We start from the raw sequence: 15,743 nt of genomic DNA, 5'->3' as shown, positions 1-15,743 counted from the left end.
TTCATTTCTTGTATTGTGTGAGTTGTATATTCAGAGTTCGTAAAGCGTCATTTTGATACATGTAGTTATTTACCGACCTGAAGTTTTTATCAATGGAGGTTTAAAAACATTTTTTTATATATTTGACTGTTTTTACTTAATGTGGTATCCCTATCTGCATATGAAATCACGTGTACAGCATAGATTTACATAGCTCAATAAAGGTATATATATATATATATTCTCTGTTAGTTCCTGTTTTTGTCATCCCTTACTTACACCCACCAAAGGATTGTATATTACGTTAAAGTACTGGCTACAGCACATGCAGTAATAACTTGTGTAGTACAATTAGGTTAAATACGAAACGATGTTTAGCATATCGTCTCAGATTTCAACAATTCTCCTGATAAATATATCTAGCCAGCTAACGGTGAGATCTTGATAAGTTGTCACAACTGTCTTGTGCCGTCATTTTACCTCATCAATAACAGTTCATAATTTCGTGAGACACCTATTAGACTATAGACTCATTAGACTACACTTGTTTGATTAGACTATACCTGAAATATGTACATTCGCTTCTTTGTATATACCAGATATGGGGTCCCGGCAGTGATGCCACCTGTTGCTGCCTAGCTACTCGCGCAGTGCATGCTGGGATGGGAACCCCCGATGACCCAGTGTTTACCTTTGGTGTTTATGTTGTGATCAGGCTTTTCTTCGGCACGGAGATTCTGACTGATCACCTGTCAAAGCCCAGAATTAAGGTCACGCAAAACCAAATTTGGATATCACCAAGAATATGGGTGACCTGGACACCTAATTGGCTATCAGGGCAGTATGTTGTCGGCTATCCGCTTTTGGTGCAATTGCGTGTCCCTCAACATAAAGGAAGATGTGTATATCCTTATATGGAAATATATGGGCCACGCACGTTCTTTCTAAGCTTAAGGTAAGTAAGTATTTTATTTTGTCCCCCATGATCAGCCTCGGTTATAGAAAGGACAGCATAGACGCTAGAACCTAATGTCGATGAAACTCTGTGTCGTATTATAGGTGTGGGGTGCAAAAACTCGCCTCTTCTTCTTTAATATGCGGTTTAATATTAAGGCATGGTTTAATATAATAATTTGCTGAATAAACCGGCTACTGAACTGTTCCTCTACTTTGTTCGTTCGGAACTGCGTCTGCTGTTTTCCAAATGAGATTCAGCGTAGCTATTCAGTCACCACCGACCATAACAATAAAACAAGATGGCGGTCTCGTGTCGTTTGAGGGGTTGTGCCATTTGCAGAGTGGGGGACGATATTGATGGAAAGTTTTTGCGGGCAGATTTTACCTAGTAAATTGATTTAGATTTTGCTTGCTTTCTATCGTCAGTAGAAACGTACGTTCATGTCACCATAGATTTAAAAGATACGTTTTTCCACAGTTTTAAATGAATCATACAAATGTATTTCAGTAACACATAGGTGCATCACCTGAGAAGTACAAGAATATGGCAGCACGTGACGAAGACATTGCTCTAGTCGTAGATAACGGCTCCGGCATGAGTAAGGCAGGGTTGGCGGTGGACGACACACCTAGGGCCGTCTTCCCGTCGGTCGTAGGACGGCCTCCCGATCAGGTGAGACCGTCCACTACCCTTCACTAGACTATATGTAAGGCCATGTTGATTTGATTATATGGATGACATCCACCCGTACGCATAAATTGTCGTCCGTTCAAAAAAAACTTTTCGACCATACTGTAAATCGTGTAAATCAGCTGCAAACTGAGCAATATATGTCGTAAATTTAAACAAAAATATTTGAATACTATACTTAATGCAGTTCCAACAAAATAAAGAGTAAATTATTCACCTTGTTTTTAGTCAATTAAACCAATGGCTAAGCGTTCGCGTTTAGAAGACATGTACTTAATGTTGTTTCTTGTTATCAGTCCGAGGTGATACAAAACAAGGGTAGCTACGTCGGTGACGAAGCCCTCAGTAAGAGGGGTATCCTGAACCTGAAGTACCCGATCGAGCACGGCATTGTCACCAACTGGGACGACATGGAGAAGATCTGGCACCACACCTTCTACAACGAGCTGCGTGTCGCACCTGAAGACCACCCCATCCTGCTGACATCCTCAACCCAGAGTCCAACAAGGAAAAGATGACACAGGTACGTAAGCTTTTGTTGTAGAAGCGCTCTCTTAGGTTCACCGGGTCATCGGGTCATAGGTTCACCGGTTCACCGGAGAGTCTTTTTCTTGGCATACTTTTCAAAGTTGACACTCAACTTTTCGACACGTATTCCGATCTTTTATTCCTTTCCATCAAATTGCAGATCATGTTCGAGACGTTCAACACTTCGGCTATGTACGTGGCCATCCAAGCCGTGCTGTCCCTGTACGCCTTTGGGCGCACCACGGGACTGGTGATGGACTCCGGGGACGGCGTGACCCACACCGTGCCGATCTACGAGGGGTACGCCCTGTCGCACGCCATCCTGCGTCTGGACCTGGCCGGGCGGGACCTGACAGACCAACTCATGAGGCTTATAACGGAAAGGGGGTACAGCTTTTCAAACTCAGGTATACATCATTTGTATGCCAATAATCCTTACACAAGCCTCATTTTATTAAGCCTTTTATAATGCTTTGCACATTTTCGTCACCAAATTTAATGATGTAACGTAACGTGTTGCTTTTCAGCCGAAAGCGAATTCGAAATCATCCGCGACGTCAAGGAGAAGCTGTGCTACGTCGCTTGGGACTTCGAGCAGGAGATGGCGACGGCTGCCTCCAGTTCTAGTCTGGAGAAGAGCTACGAGCTGCCCGATGGCCAGGTCATCACCATCGGGAACGAGAGGTTCCGCTGCCCAGAGGCACTGTTCCAGCCCGCTACTATCGGTAAGGCTTATTCACGACTTTACATTTCTCCATCAGTAAATATAGAATCTTAAAAAGACAAATTTAATTTCAGAACACATCAACACTGTCTACATAAAAAGGTGCCTTGATTGTTTATCTTGTCTTTATTACAGGGATGGAGTCGGTCGGCATCCATGAGCTGACCTTCAACAGCATCATGAAGTGCGACATCGACATCCGTAAGGACCTGTACGCCAACACCGTGCTGTCCGGCGGCACCAGCATGTTCCCCGGTATCGCTGACCGTATGCACAGGGAGATGATTTCCCTGGCACCCAGCTCAACCATGATTATGATCAGAGCTCCTCCAGAGAGGAAGTACTCCGTGTGGATCGGCGGGTCCATCCTGGCCTCCCTGTCCACCTTCCAACAGACGTGGATCAGCAAGCAAGAGTACGACGAGTTCGGACCTTCTATCGTCCACCGTAAAACATTTTCCCCAGTATGAATGTCGGTAAAAGGGACTTAACATGGATATCCCCACCTCGCATATCGGAGGACCTAGCTTCGACTAGGGTCGTCCTGATAGGACGTTAAATGGAGAGCCACGAGTTTTGTGTTCGTGTTTGAGAAGAGCCACGGCTCGAGCACGTTGAAGAACCCACCACACTTTTCGGAAAGAGTAAGGGTCCTATAGGCCTACGGCCTGTCCTGGGGCAATACATGTCGCATTGAGGTCACCTGAATTAGCGACGAATGTAAGCTCGCAATCCAGCCCCTGGTTGCGAAGAGAAAGTAGTCGCAAACACCGACACTATAACTATTGTAAACCATGCTTATAACAAAGTGAATAAATTTTTATGTATACTTCTATCTTGTGTTCTTTTGCATTTCATGTCATTGCGTGAAAAATTGCAATAGCGTTGCCACCTTCTATACACTACGTTCAGATTTATTCTTACATAGATCCAAAGCATTTCCTAACCGAGTCTGACTAAATATATCTGTTCAGATATCAACCCAAGCGTCTTACTAATGGGTATGTGACGTACACAATATGAACTTAATCAGATGTCGCGGACACCTTGTAGAGGTCAAGGGGCACATTCGCGACAATATTACCAAATAAGGCATCGTGACAGTACATTGGTGACGTCACCTGTTGAGTCACTGCACAAAATCTGACTGTTGTATGTAGGTTTGACTACTTTTATCACTCTGTCGTCAACATTCAGTTCATGAATATCAACATCTATATCATTTTCTATAAATAACAGACTCAAAAATCTTTATAAAATCAAATTGGCAACGAAGATCTGCTGACAAGCCAGACAACTACGTACCCCTTGCTGACATACTGTCATACACATCAAATCCATATGTTGTCATGCATTCAAAATCATATCCAGTTGCTTGACTGTTTTTTGGCATGTCATGCATTTGTTTTGTTATGAACCATCTACCTCCAAACAATAGATGTACGCAAAGTAGCCTGGGCTAAGACATAGTAGGGGATTCTCCTGTATGTGGACACGCGAGTGCAGCTATATGATTATCGATCGTCTGTCGTTCCTGACAATCAACCTTACGCAAAGGCCAAGCTCTGTAGCCATACCTTATATGGTATGAAGATTGAAACCTGGGCTGCTGATTGGCTGACAAGTATTTCGCAGTTCGTGCAGCTTCTTGGTGACACGAACAATGAATTAGATAAACACCAAGTATTCTATGTATGCCCGTATACGGCGACGTTGCAAGGAAAAATCCATATAAGGCGAACAATTCCGAGAAATTTGAGAGTGACTTAATCTTTAAACGTTACCTGCATCTTTGGGTAATAACCATATCGCCTGACGTATAGCCCTTAGAGTTCAAAAACGTATAATTAAGTCACATTTTTTCTGTAAATATTTTGTCAGAAAAACCAATAGTAGAATCAGTAGATAGCCTCCACACGGAACGTATCGCACAGTAGAAAGTTATAGACAGCTGCAGAGACGCAAAATAATAATAAAAAGTTTTAACGACAGCATTTTGTGCATGTACATGAGGTCAAGACGGGATAAAATCCAATAGTGTATAGTGCACAGCGCTGTAACAAGGCTGCGTTTGGTCTTAGGTAGGTAGAATGATATTTCAACATCGTATGCATGTACATATGTGTATGTTGTATATTACCACGACTATGACATGTTTCCAGAACACACCAGTGCTTCCGTCATTGACTCTTCGAGTCAGTATATACATCGTTACAGTACATTATGTAAAACAGTACAGTGCCAGGCTAGGAGCACCCACTCATTGGAATACCCCGGAAGTAGCTGTTACATGTACTTCGTTTGGCTCTAATATTTGTAGTCTGTACTCCTGAGTTGTGTTGATACTATTCGGCGTCTGAACGTAAACGAATGGCCCTCCAACAACGTCAACCCGCTGCAATTATATATATAGGCTTCTATCTATAGCAATGACGCAAAAATGTAAGTCAGAACTATAACAAACAAATCGCTCAGCACACGTCGGCTCACCTGGTGGAGGTCAGAGGTCACGCGCCCGTCATGTTTCCAAATAAGGAAACCCGGTAATGTACAGGTAAACATGGAGCCTTAGGGGGCACGTGGCAAAACAAAGACAGTGAAGCCAGTCGTGTGGGTATCTACGTACAAACGACATTATTGTAGCATCAAAATATAGTTCCTTATGCTTATTTACATAAATTTTAAACTCACTAGAGTGATATCGTTGCGATTAGTTCCTTACTACATTTCAAAATTACAATGTTGCAACTTCATGTTTTTCTTGATTGTCGCCACACAAGCTTTGAATTCTGGGATGGGAGGCACCGATGACTAACACCTTACATTGTTTACAGGGCTTTCCCTGATGTCATTGAATTACCGACCATTATTGACTACCTGTCATGCTCAAGAATAAATCAGTTGCATCTACCAGCAGGCCTCACTGCAATACCTATTTTGGTAAGACATAGGGAATACAGATCTGTGATTGGCGCACAGTTCATAAAGCTACGACGAGGTCAATCAAATTACACAAAGTAGAAAACTGGCCATGTCCTTATATGGTATAACAGTTCGGAAAAGACCCATATATGGGAGATCCTTCCGAGAAAAAAGCGAGTGAGTTATCTCTTCAAGAACAGGTACGATCTTATTTTTGTCCCTGACGGTTACCTGGGTTCTCTAGAACAATATAAAAGGGCAGCGGAACGACCAGCGCCAGACTTCGCCACGACTCGAGACGACGAGTGTGATCTTCAAAAATCCTCCTCGACTCACCTGAGCAGACTGTAGGAAATCCACCTCCGAGGTGTCCAGCTTTCATCAGACAGGTAACGTTACCTACTTCTACTATGAGTGAAGTTCTAGACGTAGATGTCTGAAGTACTACTATGAGTTAGGTTTTTGAAAAGAAAAGCTTTCCTTGAACAGTACAGTGTTTTAAGCTACTAGTATCCTATGTTTTTGAACCCCAACAGATTGAACATCAGAGATACAGAGAATCATGGCCGCGTGTGACGACGAGACTCCTGCCCTGGTTGTGGATAACGGCTCCGGCATGTGTAAGGCCGGCTTCGCGGGGGACGACGCGCCCAGGGCCGTCTTCCCGTCGGTCGTAGGACGACCTAAATATCAGGTAAGGCATGTTACGTCCTTTCACACACGGCTAGTAATTTATTTGCAGTATTAAACACAAGGTAGATTAAGTGCCCTTTCAGTTCTCAACGTAGCTGTTATCGTTTTTCATAGCCTCAAATGATCGGGATGGGAAACAAGGACAGCTATGTCGGTGACGAAGCGCAAAGCAAGAGGGGCATCCTGTCACTCAAGTACCCGATCGAGCACGGCGTCGTCACCAACTGGGACGACATGGAGAAGATCTGGCACCACACCTTCTACAACGAGCTGCGTGTCGCGCCTGAAGACCACCCCATCCTGCTGACAGAGGCTAGCTCCTCTCAACCCAAAATCCAACAGGGAAAAGATGACACAGGTAACTTGTGGGTTCTGTTCTAGAAAATCCTCATTTGGTTGGTTATTCGTGCAGTTTGTCCAGTTAATCTGACATTCAATCTGTCGATGCGGTTTGAAACTTTCGTCGCTTATTCCAAGTTTTTTGTCAATCCCACTATAGATCATGTTCGAGACGTTCAACTCTCCCGCCATGTATGTCAACATCCAAGCCGTGCTGTCCCTGTACGCCTCCGGCCGCACCACGGGGATCGTGATGGACTCCGGGGACGGCGTGACCCACACCGTGCCGACTCTACGAGGGGTACGCCCTGCCGCACGCCATAGGACGTCTGGACCTGGCTGGGCGGGACCGTGACCGACCAACCTCATGAGGATTCTGACGGAGAGGGGGTACAACTTTGCAAACTCAGGTAGAAATTCCTTACACAGCCGGGTTTTTTTGATCTTTGGACTTTTATAATGTAACAGTTCTTCACAGTTTCTCGTCGAGCAGTTTCAACAGTAAACTAAATTTACTGATGTGTTGCTTTCTAGCTGAACGCGAAATCGTCCGTGACATCAAGGAGAAGCTGTGCTACGCCGCCCTGGACTTCGAGCAGGAGTTGACCACAGCAGCGCAGTCTTCCAGCCTGGAGAAGAGCTACGAGCTGCCCGACGGCCAGGTCATCACCATCGGGAACGAGAGGTTCCGCTGCCCAGAGACACTGTTCCAGCCCGCTACTATCGGTAAGGCTTATTCGTGACTAGCTGATATGATAACTTATAACGCAAGGTTACTATGCTTCTTTGTTCATAAAGCTTCAATGCAACCTCTTTGGCAGCAAAGCAAACATTGGGAATTGAAACTGATCTTACACCGGGTTCTTTTGTCCCACAGGCATGGAATCGGTCGGCATCCATGAGCTGACCTTCAACAGCATCATGAAGTGCGACATCGACATCCGTAAGGACCTGTACGCCAACACCGTGCTGTCCGGCGGCACCAGCATGTTCCCCGGTATCGCCGACCGTATGCAGAAGGAGATCGCCGCCCTGGCACCCAGCACCATGAAGATCAAGATCATCGCTCCTCCCGAGAGGAAGTACTCCGTGTGGATCGGCGGGTCCATTCTCGGATCTCTGTCCACCTTCCAACAGATGTGGATCAGCAAGCAAGAGTACGACGAGTCCGGGCCTTCTATCGTCCACCGTAAATGCTTTTAGATTTCTCACACGCTTTTACTTTTTTGTAATTACAAACCAACAATTACTTATGAAGTAACAAGCAAGCGTTGGTGTATATGCAGGGCGTAAGACTCTTATTTCTATGCAATATAACGTTAATTAAGCTGTAACTACAAACTTTATTCAGGGCTGGTCCTTGGTTATACTGTATGTAAATAGTCTATCATTCTCAAAAAGTTTGTAATGGGCAACCTTTACCTTTGTTTGTGTTCAAGGGTTCAACGTTAACATTATATAACGTTAACGTTAACTTAATGTAACCTTAAACTATCTGCTATCGATACGTGCTGCTTTGTTTTGTATATAACGTTACTGGTCAAGAAAATTATGACAAAATTTCTGCGACATATTTATCCATTTAGTTTGGAATGCTGTACGAGAGAATGGCCATAGCCTGTTTCATAATACATGTAACGTTACTTAACGTTAAATGGTAGAAACCGGTAACGTAAAAAGTTTGTTTTCCATAGAAACCAAGGTTACCTTGTAATTATGCCGTTCTGTGTGTATTTTTTGTATTCAGGTGTTACATTATTCAAAGCCTGTAATAAAAACAATATCTCGGATATTGCTGTGTTTGGGTTGTCTCCTGTTGTTTGGGATATTACATGTATTAGCTATATTCATATGAAAACAAAACAAAATGTTACATTTAGTCTAATACAATATAAATGTAACGTTAGTTACAACGCGTCAATTAACGTTAGAAAGTTACTTGTTCTTCTATTAGTTGTCGAATTGGGAATCTTTGAAACAGGTTCATTATGTTCATAATTGATATCACGACCATTCCAAATATCTGGAAATTATGTTTCTGAGGTAATATGACTTTTCCATTTCAAAGACAGGTGAATTGGTGGTTTGACAATAATTTGGCCTACGTCAAGACATTATTTTATGTTTTATCGACCCTTAAAACTTTAAAAAGGTTTTAGTTTGCTCAGCTAAGTTGTCAATTAGAATAAAGTGAAGAAATTCAAACGACATTGCGGATTATGATACTTACAAAACAAAAACGTCGTCTGCAAAAACAGAGAAGATTTCGAATGTGTCGTCTGCTAAGGTCAGAGGTCACCGCGCCGCCGCACTTTTAATTTCCATTATTGCGCAAGCGCCTTCATGCCAACCAGCCGCCGGGGTGGGAGGAATCTTGCCGAATGCCAGCGGATTTTAGGAATTTTCTCTGGAACTGGCGCTAGCAGCGAAATAAACCATTCCCCAACATGACACAGTCTAGGTCAAGGTACGAATGTTTGGGATTTTGCAGCCGATTGACTTAACTTGTGCGAAACCGTACGATAATCCATGTAAACATTTCTCGGCTTGCCATGACATAGCTTTCGATACGGGCAAATGGCGGCAGTGTTGCATAAAACATGAGTCACTGGAATCTTTGTCAATAATCATAGTGTAGCGGGGATAATTTTTGTGGCTTGATGATTTTCAGAAAGCGTCACAGAAGTAGCGAGGAGGATGAAATGGAAAATGCGGGGTTACAGCACCCAAAACGGCACAGTGGAGAAAGGTAAGGACTGTTCTACAACAAAAACAACAACAGTACGTGACATGATAGGGGTCAAATTGTCATCATTTTTCTTCTAAGAGATCTTAGTAATGAAATTATGTGTCGGAAAGCCACAAGTCTGCTGATGCTGGTAAGAACCGACAATAGATTATTAATTTCTATTTTTGTCATAATTTGAACTATTAATTTGTTGTCAGTTGACTTGTATTTTTTTCCTCCCTCTGACCACTTGTTTGAGTAATGATTAGACTTATATACTGATGGTTTTCGTTTTCATCTGTTAACTAATTATCTACTATCAATAATTACGGCTATTTTGACATCACAAAAAAGTATAAACAACCAGTTTGGTCAGAATCGCTTAAAATAATAGGTTGGTCAGAATTTTGCATTTCTGTTTTTCGCATTGTTTGTTTTTTGTGTAACATATCTGAACAGAGATGGGCCATTTATAACGTGATATGTTTGTCTTTCCCATAGAAACGAGTTGAACCCCGCCTGGTTACCAAATGCAAAGCCAGACAGAAGACATAATGGCCATTTAGGATCAGAGGTCAGTACAGATGTTGGATTACTTCATGAAATTATCTGTTTAAACTTAGTATAAGTTGTACAATGTACATGTATTAGTACTGTAGTGACTAAAACACTGATCCTCACTTCAACTCTACAGGACAGTTCCAGTAGCAGCAGTTTGGGCTCCCCATCCCAGTCAACCAATCAGCAGGCAGCTACCAGTAACATTAGCCAATCAGAAGCCATCCCTCATCAACTTCTCCACCAACTGAGTGACAGCAGCAACCAATCAGAAGAGGAGGTTATTCTAAATTACTATAGCCGTATCAACAGAGTATTACACCAGGCACATATGGAAAGGTTACAGAGATTGGGTACTCAACAGCCAGATTCCAATGACGTTCTCAGATAGGTATTGTATGATAAGACCTTATCCTGTCCAAAGAAACTATTGTTTTGGAATCAACATGTTCTCAAAGTCCACAGTTTTGTCGATCGATTCAAATGCCATGTGTTACTAGGAAGTTTAGAAGTTGCAAATGTTTTAGCACATGAAGTAATGGTACTGTTGTTACCTTACACTTTGTATAGTAGAATTTAGAAATTTTGCATTGAGGACAATATGTCATGTTACTCTCTACATGTTGTTTCCAATGGAAAATCCAGTACCATGTTTGCATATTTTACAAAGGTTGAACTGTATCTTGATGTAGAGCGTTAGTGTTATAGACTGTCAAATAATATGTTCAGAAGTGATACAAATTTAAGGCTTTTAATGTAAGTTTCCATTTTTAGGTAGTTGTATATTGCAATGTCAACCTTACTTTTGATTACTTTGTGTATGTCCGTATATACAGGGTTTCTTGATATCATTTTGTTATTTAAGTATTTTCTCTACATAATTATGATGTGGCCAGGTCTGATATATGAATATAGATATTCATATACATCCATATGGCCAAACTTTTAATGGCTTGCCACATTCTATACCTATTAACTCCATTTCATGGTAAACTTTTATAGGCAGAAAATAATTCTCATGCATACAAATTGTTTTCTGTGGTAAGTTAAAACATGTTGGAGGACCAAATTGTAGACAGATTCTTGCCACCATTTCATCAATTGATCCTCAAGAGGAATATTAATATATAATCAAGATACATGTGTTGTCCCTTCAGCACACAGTTCCTATCTGTAGTTGTATTACTTTGAAACACTGTTGCATACCACAAATATGTTTTTAATGTCATTTCATAAACTGAACCACATGAAGAAGGATATCCTACATGTATAAATTTTGACATGTTGCCAAGGGTTGGTGTAGGCTCATAGCCTCCTGCTGCAGGCTTTTGGAGACTGGCACAGGAGAGTTGTTTGGTAGCTAGCTTCATTGTAACAGAAGTCTCTTGCACCACTTTATAATGCCTGCAGTTGGAGGCTAATTCATACATACTAATGTTACTACGATTGAGACTTCTCAGTTATTGGGATTCACATTCATACAAGTTAAATTGGAGTGATAAGTTGAATAAAGATTCAGTTTTTAGAAGTACAAGCTGTATTATTACATGCCACAAAAAACTTGTGCAAAGGAACTTAGGACTGTGATTTGGTGCTTGGAAACACTGCCATTAACATGAATTGCCTATGTCAGACACCTCAACATCTTTTTCATTTATGTTGCCAGACTTGCTATTTGATTTGGGACATGTGACAGTTTATGGTTCTTACTACATCTTGTAATGCATGTGTACCATTAAATTTATATCATTTCTTGCATTTTGCTGTTTCGATTGTCCACATCGAAAATATTGCTGCTATCCCATATTGTCCCTGTTGAGCACATCACCTGAAAGCTTGTTTGATGCATTTTTGATACTATTTGCTTACCTTCTATGATTTTTACTTATACCGTATTTATGATGATGATGATGTATTTGTAAACTACTGAAAATGTGCATTTGAAGGATAATACAGCATAAGATCTCTCCACTGTCAAATGTATGCAAACTGTCATACCATTAACACAAAAGTCGGGACACTGGTAAAGTCTCTACAAAGGAAAGAGATCAATTTGACTGAAGCACTGCAATTATATTCTTTGTACCAAGCAAAATATTGATCAAGTTACTCCCTTGTTCCTGAACTGTAATGCTGGAAACTTTCAACAAAAGCCATTTGTATGTCATTGAGACAAGTTCATCTTGTTATATACTAGTACATGTTATGTGAAAAGTTAATAGCTTGTCTTCCACATGTTTTGTTTCCACAGAGGAGTTGAATAAAGTTCCTGAAAGTTTACCTGTTGACATTCTTCCTCCTTTTGCTATCTTATGTTTAGTGGATTGGTGGATCCCCATTATTTAGTAGTGTGCATAGTCCACTAGTGACCCTGCCTCCAGACCAAGAGGTTGTGGGTCTGAATACTGATTGTCACTATTGGAAAGGGTTGCGGTCTTTAGACCATTGTCCACTCTCCATTGTACTTGAAAAAAGCTACAGGGATTTTTGTTGTTTCTATTTTGTCTACCTTTTTTCTTGAACTGGTATCTTTCTTCGGGTTTGCATTAAAAAAAGGTATCAGTGCAATAAAAGCCTAAAAACATGGCAAAAATACGCCAAAACCTCTGCTTGGAGAGTATACATACAACAATCACACATTCTGAAAAATGTAGGGGTTGACAGTGGACACATTCATGCAAGCCCAGTCTACACCATCAAAATTCTATCAGGAAAAAGGATGCAGTTAGCCTATTTCATTGCTTCTCATGGATGGTAGTGAGCGGTGTAGGTACATTTGTGTGAAGCTGACACCTCCAGTGCTACTACTGTACATTGTCTGAAACCATTACTAGCTATTCATATATCAACCAGATGATGGTAGAAAAATAACCACAAGGCTTCATTCTCAGGGTTTGTATATTTAGTTTAATGATGATCCCTTTCCACACAAGAACATGTTACAACTGAATTCTCTCATACAAGGGAAATATCTAGCTGGACAAGCTGACTGGTAATGTTGGATGTGAAAGTTCCTCTGGAAGTGAAAGTTCCTCTAAATTCATCTGCTACTGTCTTCTGTTGTTAGTGATGCTTTCTCATCATATCATGCTCTGTGGAAGGAAACAGAAGTGACAATGTTTTAATGACATTAATTGATGAAGTAAAATACAATAAGGAGAAAAGACAATGTAACCTGTCATCACATACTCATCAGAAAAGGTTTTATCAGTCTAGTACTTATTTCCATTGACATTATTAGGGGAGTTTGGAAAGACTACATTTGTAAATAATACACGTATAAACGACAATTTAGACAGCCACTTTATGTCATTGATTACAAGAAGCTTCTAAGATAAAAGCATCCATGTTATTGGTAGACATGTGATAGGTTTAAAGGCTACAAGTGTCTAATGTAACTGTGAAGTGTAAAATGTTATATGTTAAAGGGACGGAGACTCACTGAGGTGATCGTAGGACCAGATGTAGCTGAGGATGCAGTATCCAGTCAGCATCATGGCGTACGGCGCGATGCCACCACGCCTCACGTGGACGTACTTGTTGTGGAACTTCAACTCAGCTGGAAAAGGAAACAAATTGTAATAAGGCTGCAGATGAAGACTATAGTAATAAAACCACACCTGTCATTTTTGAAGGATGAAAGTACTTTTCTTCTTCATACCAGCAGGTGGTACTTGGTACAGGTGGCATTTGAAATGCACATCATTCTAGACCTAGTACATGTGTATATTGTATCTCAATATCAAAGTATCTTCAAATTTGAGTATGTTGAGGCTTAAGCCAGCCAATTTTGGGTACAAATATCCAGTACATATTACCATCGCAGGTTTGAATGCACTAGCCTGAATATACAGGTTCATAGTAGTATAATTTATGATTCCTGATTGACTGCTTTGACTGTATAAATTGGAAGCTTTCCAAGCATTTTCTCCAGATTTACCTCTTTTAAAGGCGAAGTACACCCCTGTAGGTGAGATGTCTCTCCGCCCCACCCATTTGGGCAGTTCTCCCAGCTTCACATCCCACAAGGGCAGGTCTTTCTTGGCTGAAGTAAGGAAAACAGTAAACATAAATGGGTTTAGATATGAACGCTTTTACATCTGATCAGGAAAGTCATGGCTACACCATCATATAGTGCCCCCCTCCCACCCTAACCGGTATACCCGCCACGGCAAGGTCACGATTTTCATCGGGCAATCCACCACCAGGCTGGCAATTGTTTGGGACATGTATGCCACAAATAGGACCTTCGTGATTAGAAGACATTACAGAAGCTTCGTCAGGGCGACATAAGCTTGAAAATTAAGAGAAAATGGAAAATACTCACGAGGTTCAGGTATCTGACTCGCTGACAACCCCATCTTTGCCCTTCCACCGGTACGGGGAAGAATATTCAGATCAGGTCACTTGTGATACGCCGCGGCCTTACTCGTCAAGTGAGAAATCTCAACGTCTATCGTTCATATATTACAGAGAATTAACAATCTTTATATATAAAACAAATATCGTTATTTAATTGTCTCAGGTCTCTTTGAAAAGTTGCAATATTGTCAATACAAAAGCGGACTATTTTGTTAATGTGGAAGTATACTACGTGAATATGACGTCTTGTCTGCCGCGCAAGAGCGACGACTAGCAGCGACCGTACAAACTGCAGCTTAGGGAAATGTACCTGGGAAATGCAGCTTTTGAGTCGAACTCCCTATAATATAGTTCCAAACATCCTGGTCTTCATGCTGAAGAGCTATCTGACTTTCTAACTTATTACCTCCATGAAATGTGTCATGGAGGTTATATTTTCAGTTGCGTTTATCTGTCCGTCTGTCCGTCTGTCTGTCCGTCTGTCCGTCTGTTGGTCAACAAGATAACTCAAGAACGCCTGGATGGATTGGTTTCATACTTGGTGTGTTGGTAGGGTGTGACGAAAACTGAAAATGATTAGATTTTGGTCCCCCTAGTGGCTTCCCTTGGTACTGCAGCGCAACTTCCGGTTTTGATATCTCGCGATCTGGACATGCTAGGGTCATGAAATTTTGATGGAAGGTAGCTCTCGTGCTTGGGAAGAAGTCATATGAGTTTGGGCCCCCTAGCGGCTTGTTCTGGAACTGCAGGGCACTTTCTGGCGAAATGTTTAAAAGCCAATAAGTCCAGACAGGAACAACATATTTTCATTATTTTTGGTGTGTAGGTAGCTGAGAGAGAGATGTACATAATTAAATGCAAATTATGCAAATGAGGACTTTATTTGCATAATTAATGAGGAAATTCTATAATTACAGTGTTTTACATTATACTACTTACATACATGTAATGTATGTAACCTATGGCAGGCGGAACTTCAACAGATACTAATTATGCAAATGATGACCTAATTTGCATAATTAGTGCGAAAATTCTATGATTTCGTAATGGTGAATGATGAGAATGTCATACTTGGGACATCTGTAAGTTAATCAAAAGTTAACATACATCACGATGCATATATCATGTTAATGCAGAGGTCATTTGCACAATTAAAGAAGAAATTTACATTTACATATCAAGATCATATTTCATGGAGGTATGAGATCTCGGAATTCTAGTTTAGATATCAATCATTTAGAGACTCATTTATAGTGAGTGAG

General features: G+C 41.3%; 2 protein-coding genes and 1 pseudogene across 2 annotated transcripts; 2 read left to right on the top strand and 1 right to left on the bottom strand.

The window, feature by feature from the left end:
- The first annotated feature begins 545 nt into the window (after positions 1-545).
- On the top strand, positions 546-8,616 carry LOC109485925 (annotated as a pseudogene).
- A 545-nt stretch (positions 8,617-9,161) lies between these two features.
- On the top strand, positions 9,162-12,386 carry LOC109485637. Its single transcript, XM_019789330.1, has 4 exons — positions 9,162-9,300; positions 9,505-9,582; positions 10,063-10,135; positions 10,256-12,386. The coding sequence occupies exons 1-4, from the start codon at positions 9,281-9,283 to the stop codon at positions 10,508-10,510; spliced, it is 426 nt and encodes a 141-aa protein (XP_019644889.1). The 5' UTR covers positions 9,162-9,280; the 3' UTR covers positions 10,511-12,386.
- A 617-nt stretch (positions 12,387-13,003) lies between these two features.
- Positions 13,004-14,561, bottom strand: LOC109485879 (ATP synthase subunit f, mitochondrial-like). The gene is made up of 4 exons (XM_019789554.1): positions 14,447-14,561; positions 14,060-14,164; positions 13,562-13,678; positions 13,004-13,211 (listed from the first exon to the last, which is right to left on the bottom strand). The coding sequence occupies exons 1-4, from the start codon at positions 14,478-14,480 to the stop codon at positions 13,183-13,185; spliced, it is 285 nt and encodes a 94-aa protein (XP_019645113.1). The 5' UTR covers positions 14,481-14,561; the 3' UTR covers positions 13,004-13,182.
- Between the last annotated feature and the right edge of the window lie 1,182 nt (positions 14,562-15,743).

Source organism: Branchiostoma belcheri, unplaced genomic scaffold, assembly GCF_001625305.1.
Source record: "Branchiostoma belcheri isolate BF01 breed outbred unplaced genomic scaffold, Haploidv18h27 scaffold11, whole genome shotgun sequence".
Lineage (NCBI taxonomy): Eukaryota > Metazoa > Chordata > Leptocardii > Amphioxiformes > Branchiostomatidae > Branchiostoma > Branchiostoma belcheri.
The sequence above is the reverse complement of the archived record's forward strand: the minus strand, read 5'-3'. Positions and strand labels throughout refer to the sequence as shown.

Coding starts and splice junctions, on each gene's coding strand:
- LOC109485637 (XM_019789330.1), top strand. CDS start 9,281: ATGACACAGTCTAGGTCAAG. Junction 9,301..9,504: donor ATGACACAGTCTAGGTCAAG/GTACGAATGTTT, acceptor GATGATTTTCAG/AAAGCGTCACAGAAGTAGCG. Junction 9,583..10,062: donor AAACGGCACAGTGGAGAAAG/GTAAGGACTGTT, acceptor TCTTTCCCATAG/AAACGAGTTGAACCCCGCCT.
- LOC109485879 (XM_019789554.1), bottom strand. CDS start 14,480: ATGGGGTTGTCAGCGAGTCAGATACCTGAACCTC. Junction 14,165..14,446: donor GAGTCAGATACCTGAACCTC/GTGAGTATTTTC, acceptor TCCTTACTTCAG/CCAAGAAAGACCTGCCCTTG. Junction 13,679..14,059: donor GTACTTCGCCTTTAAAAGAG/GTAAATCTGGAG, acceptor TTCCTTTTCCAG/CTGAGTTGAAGTTCCACAAC.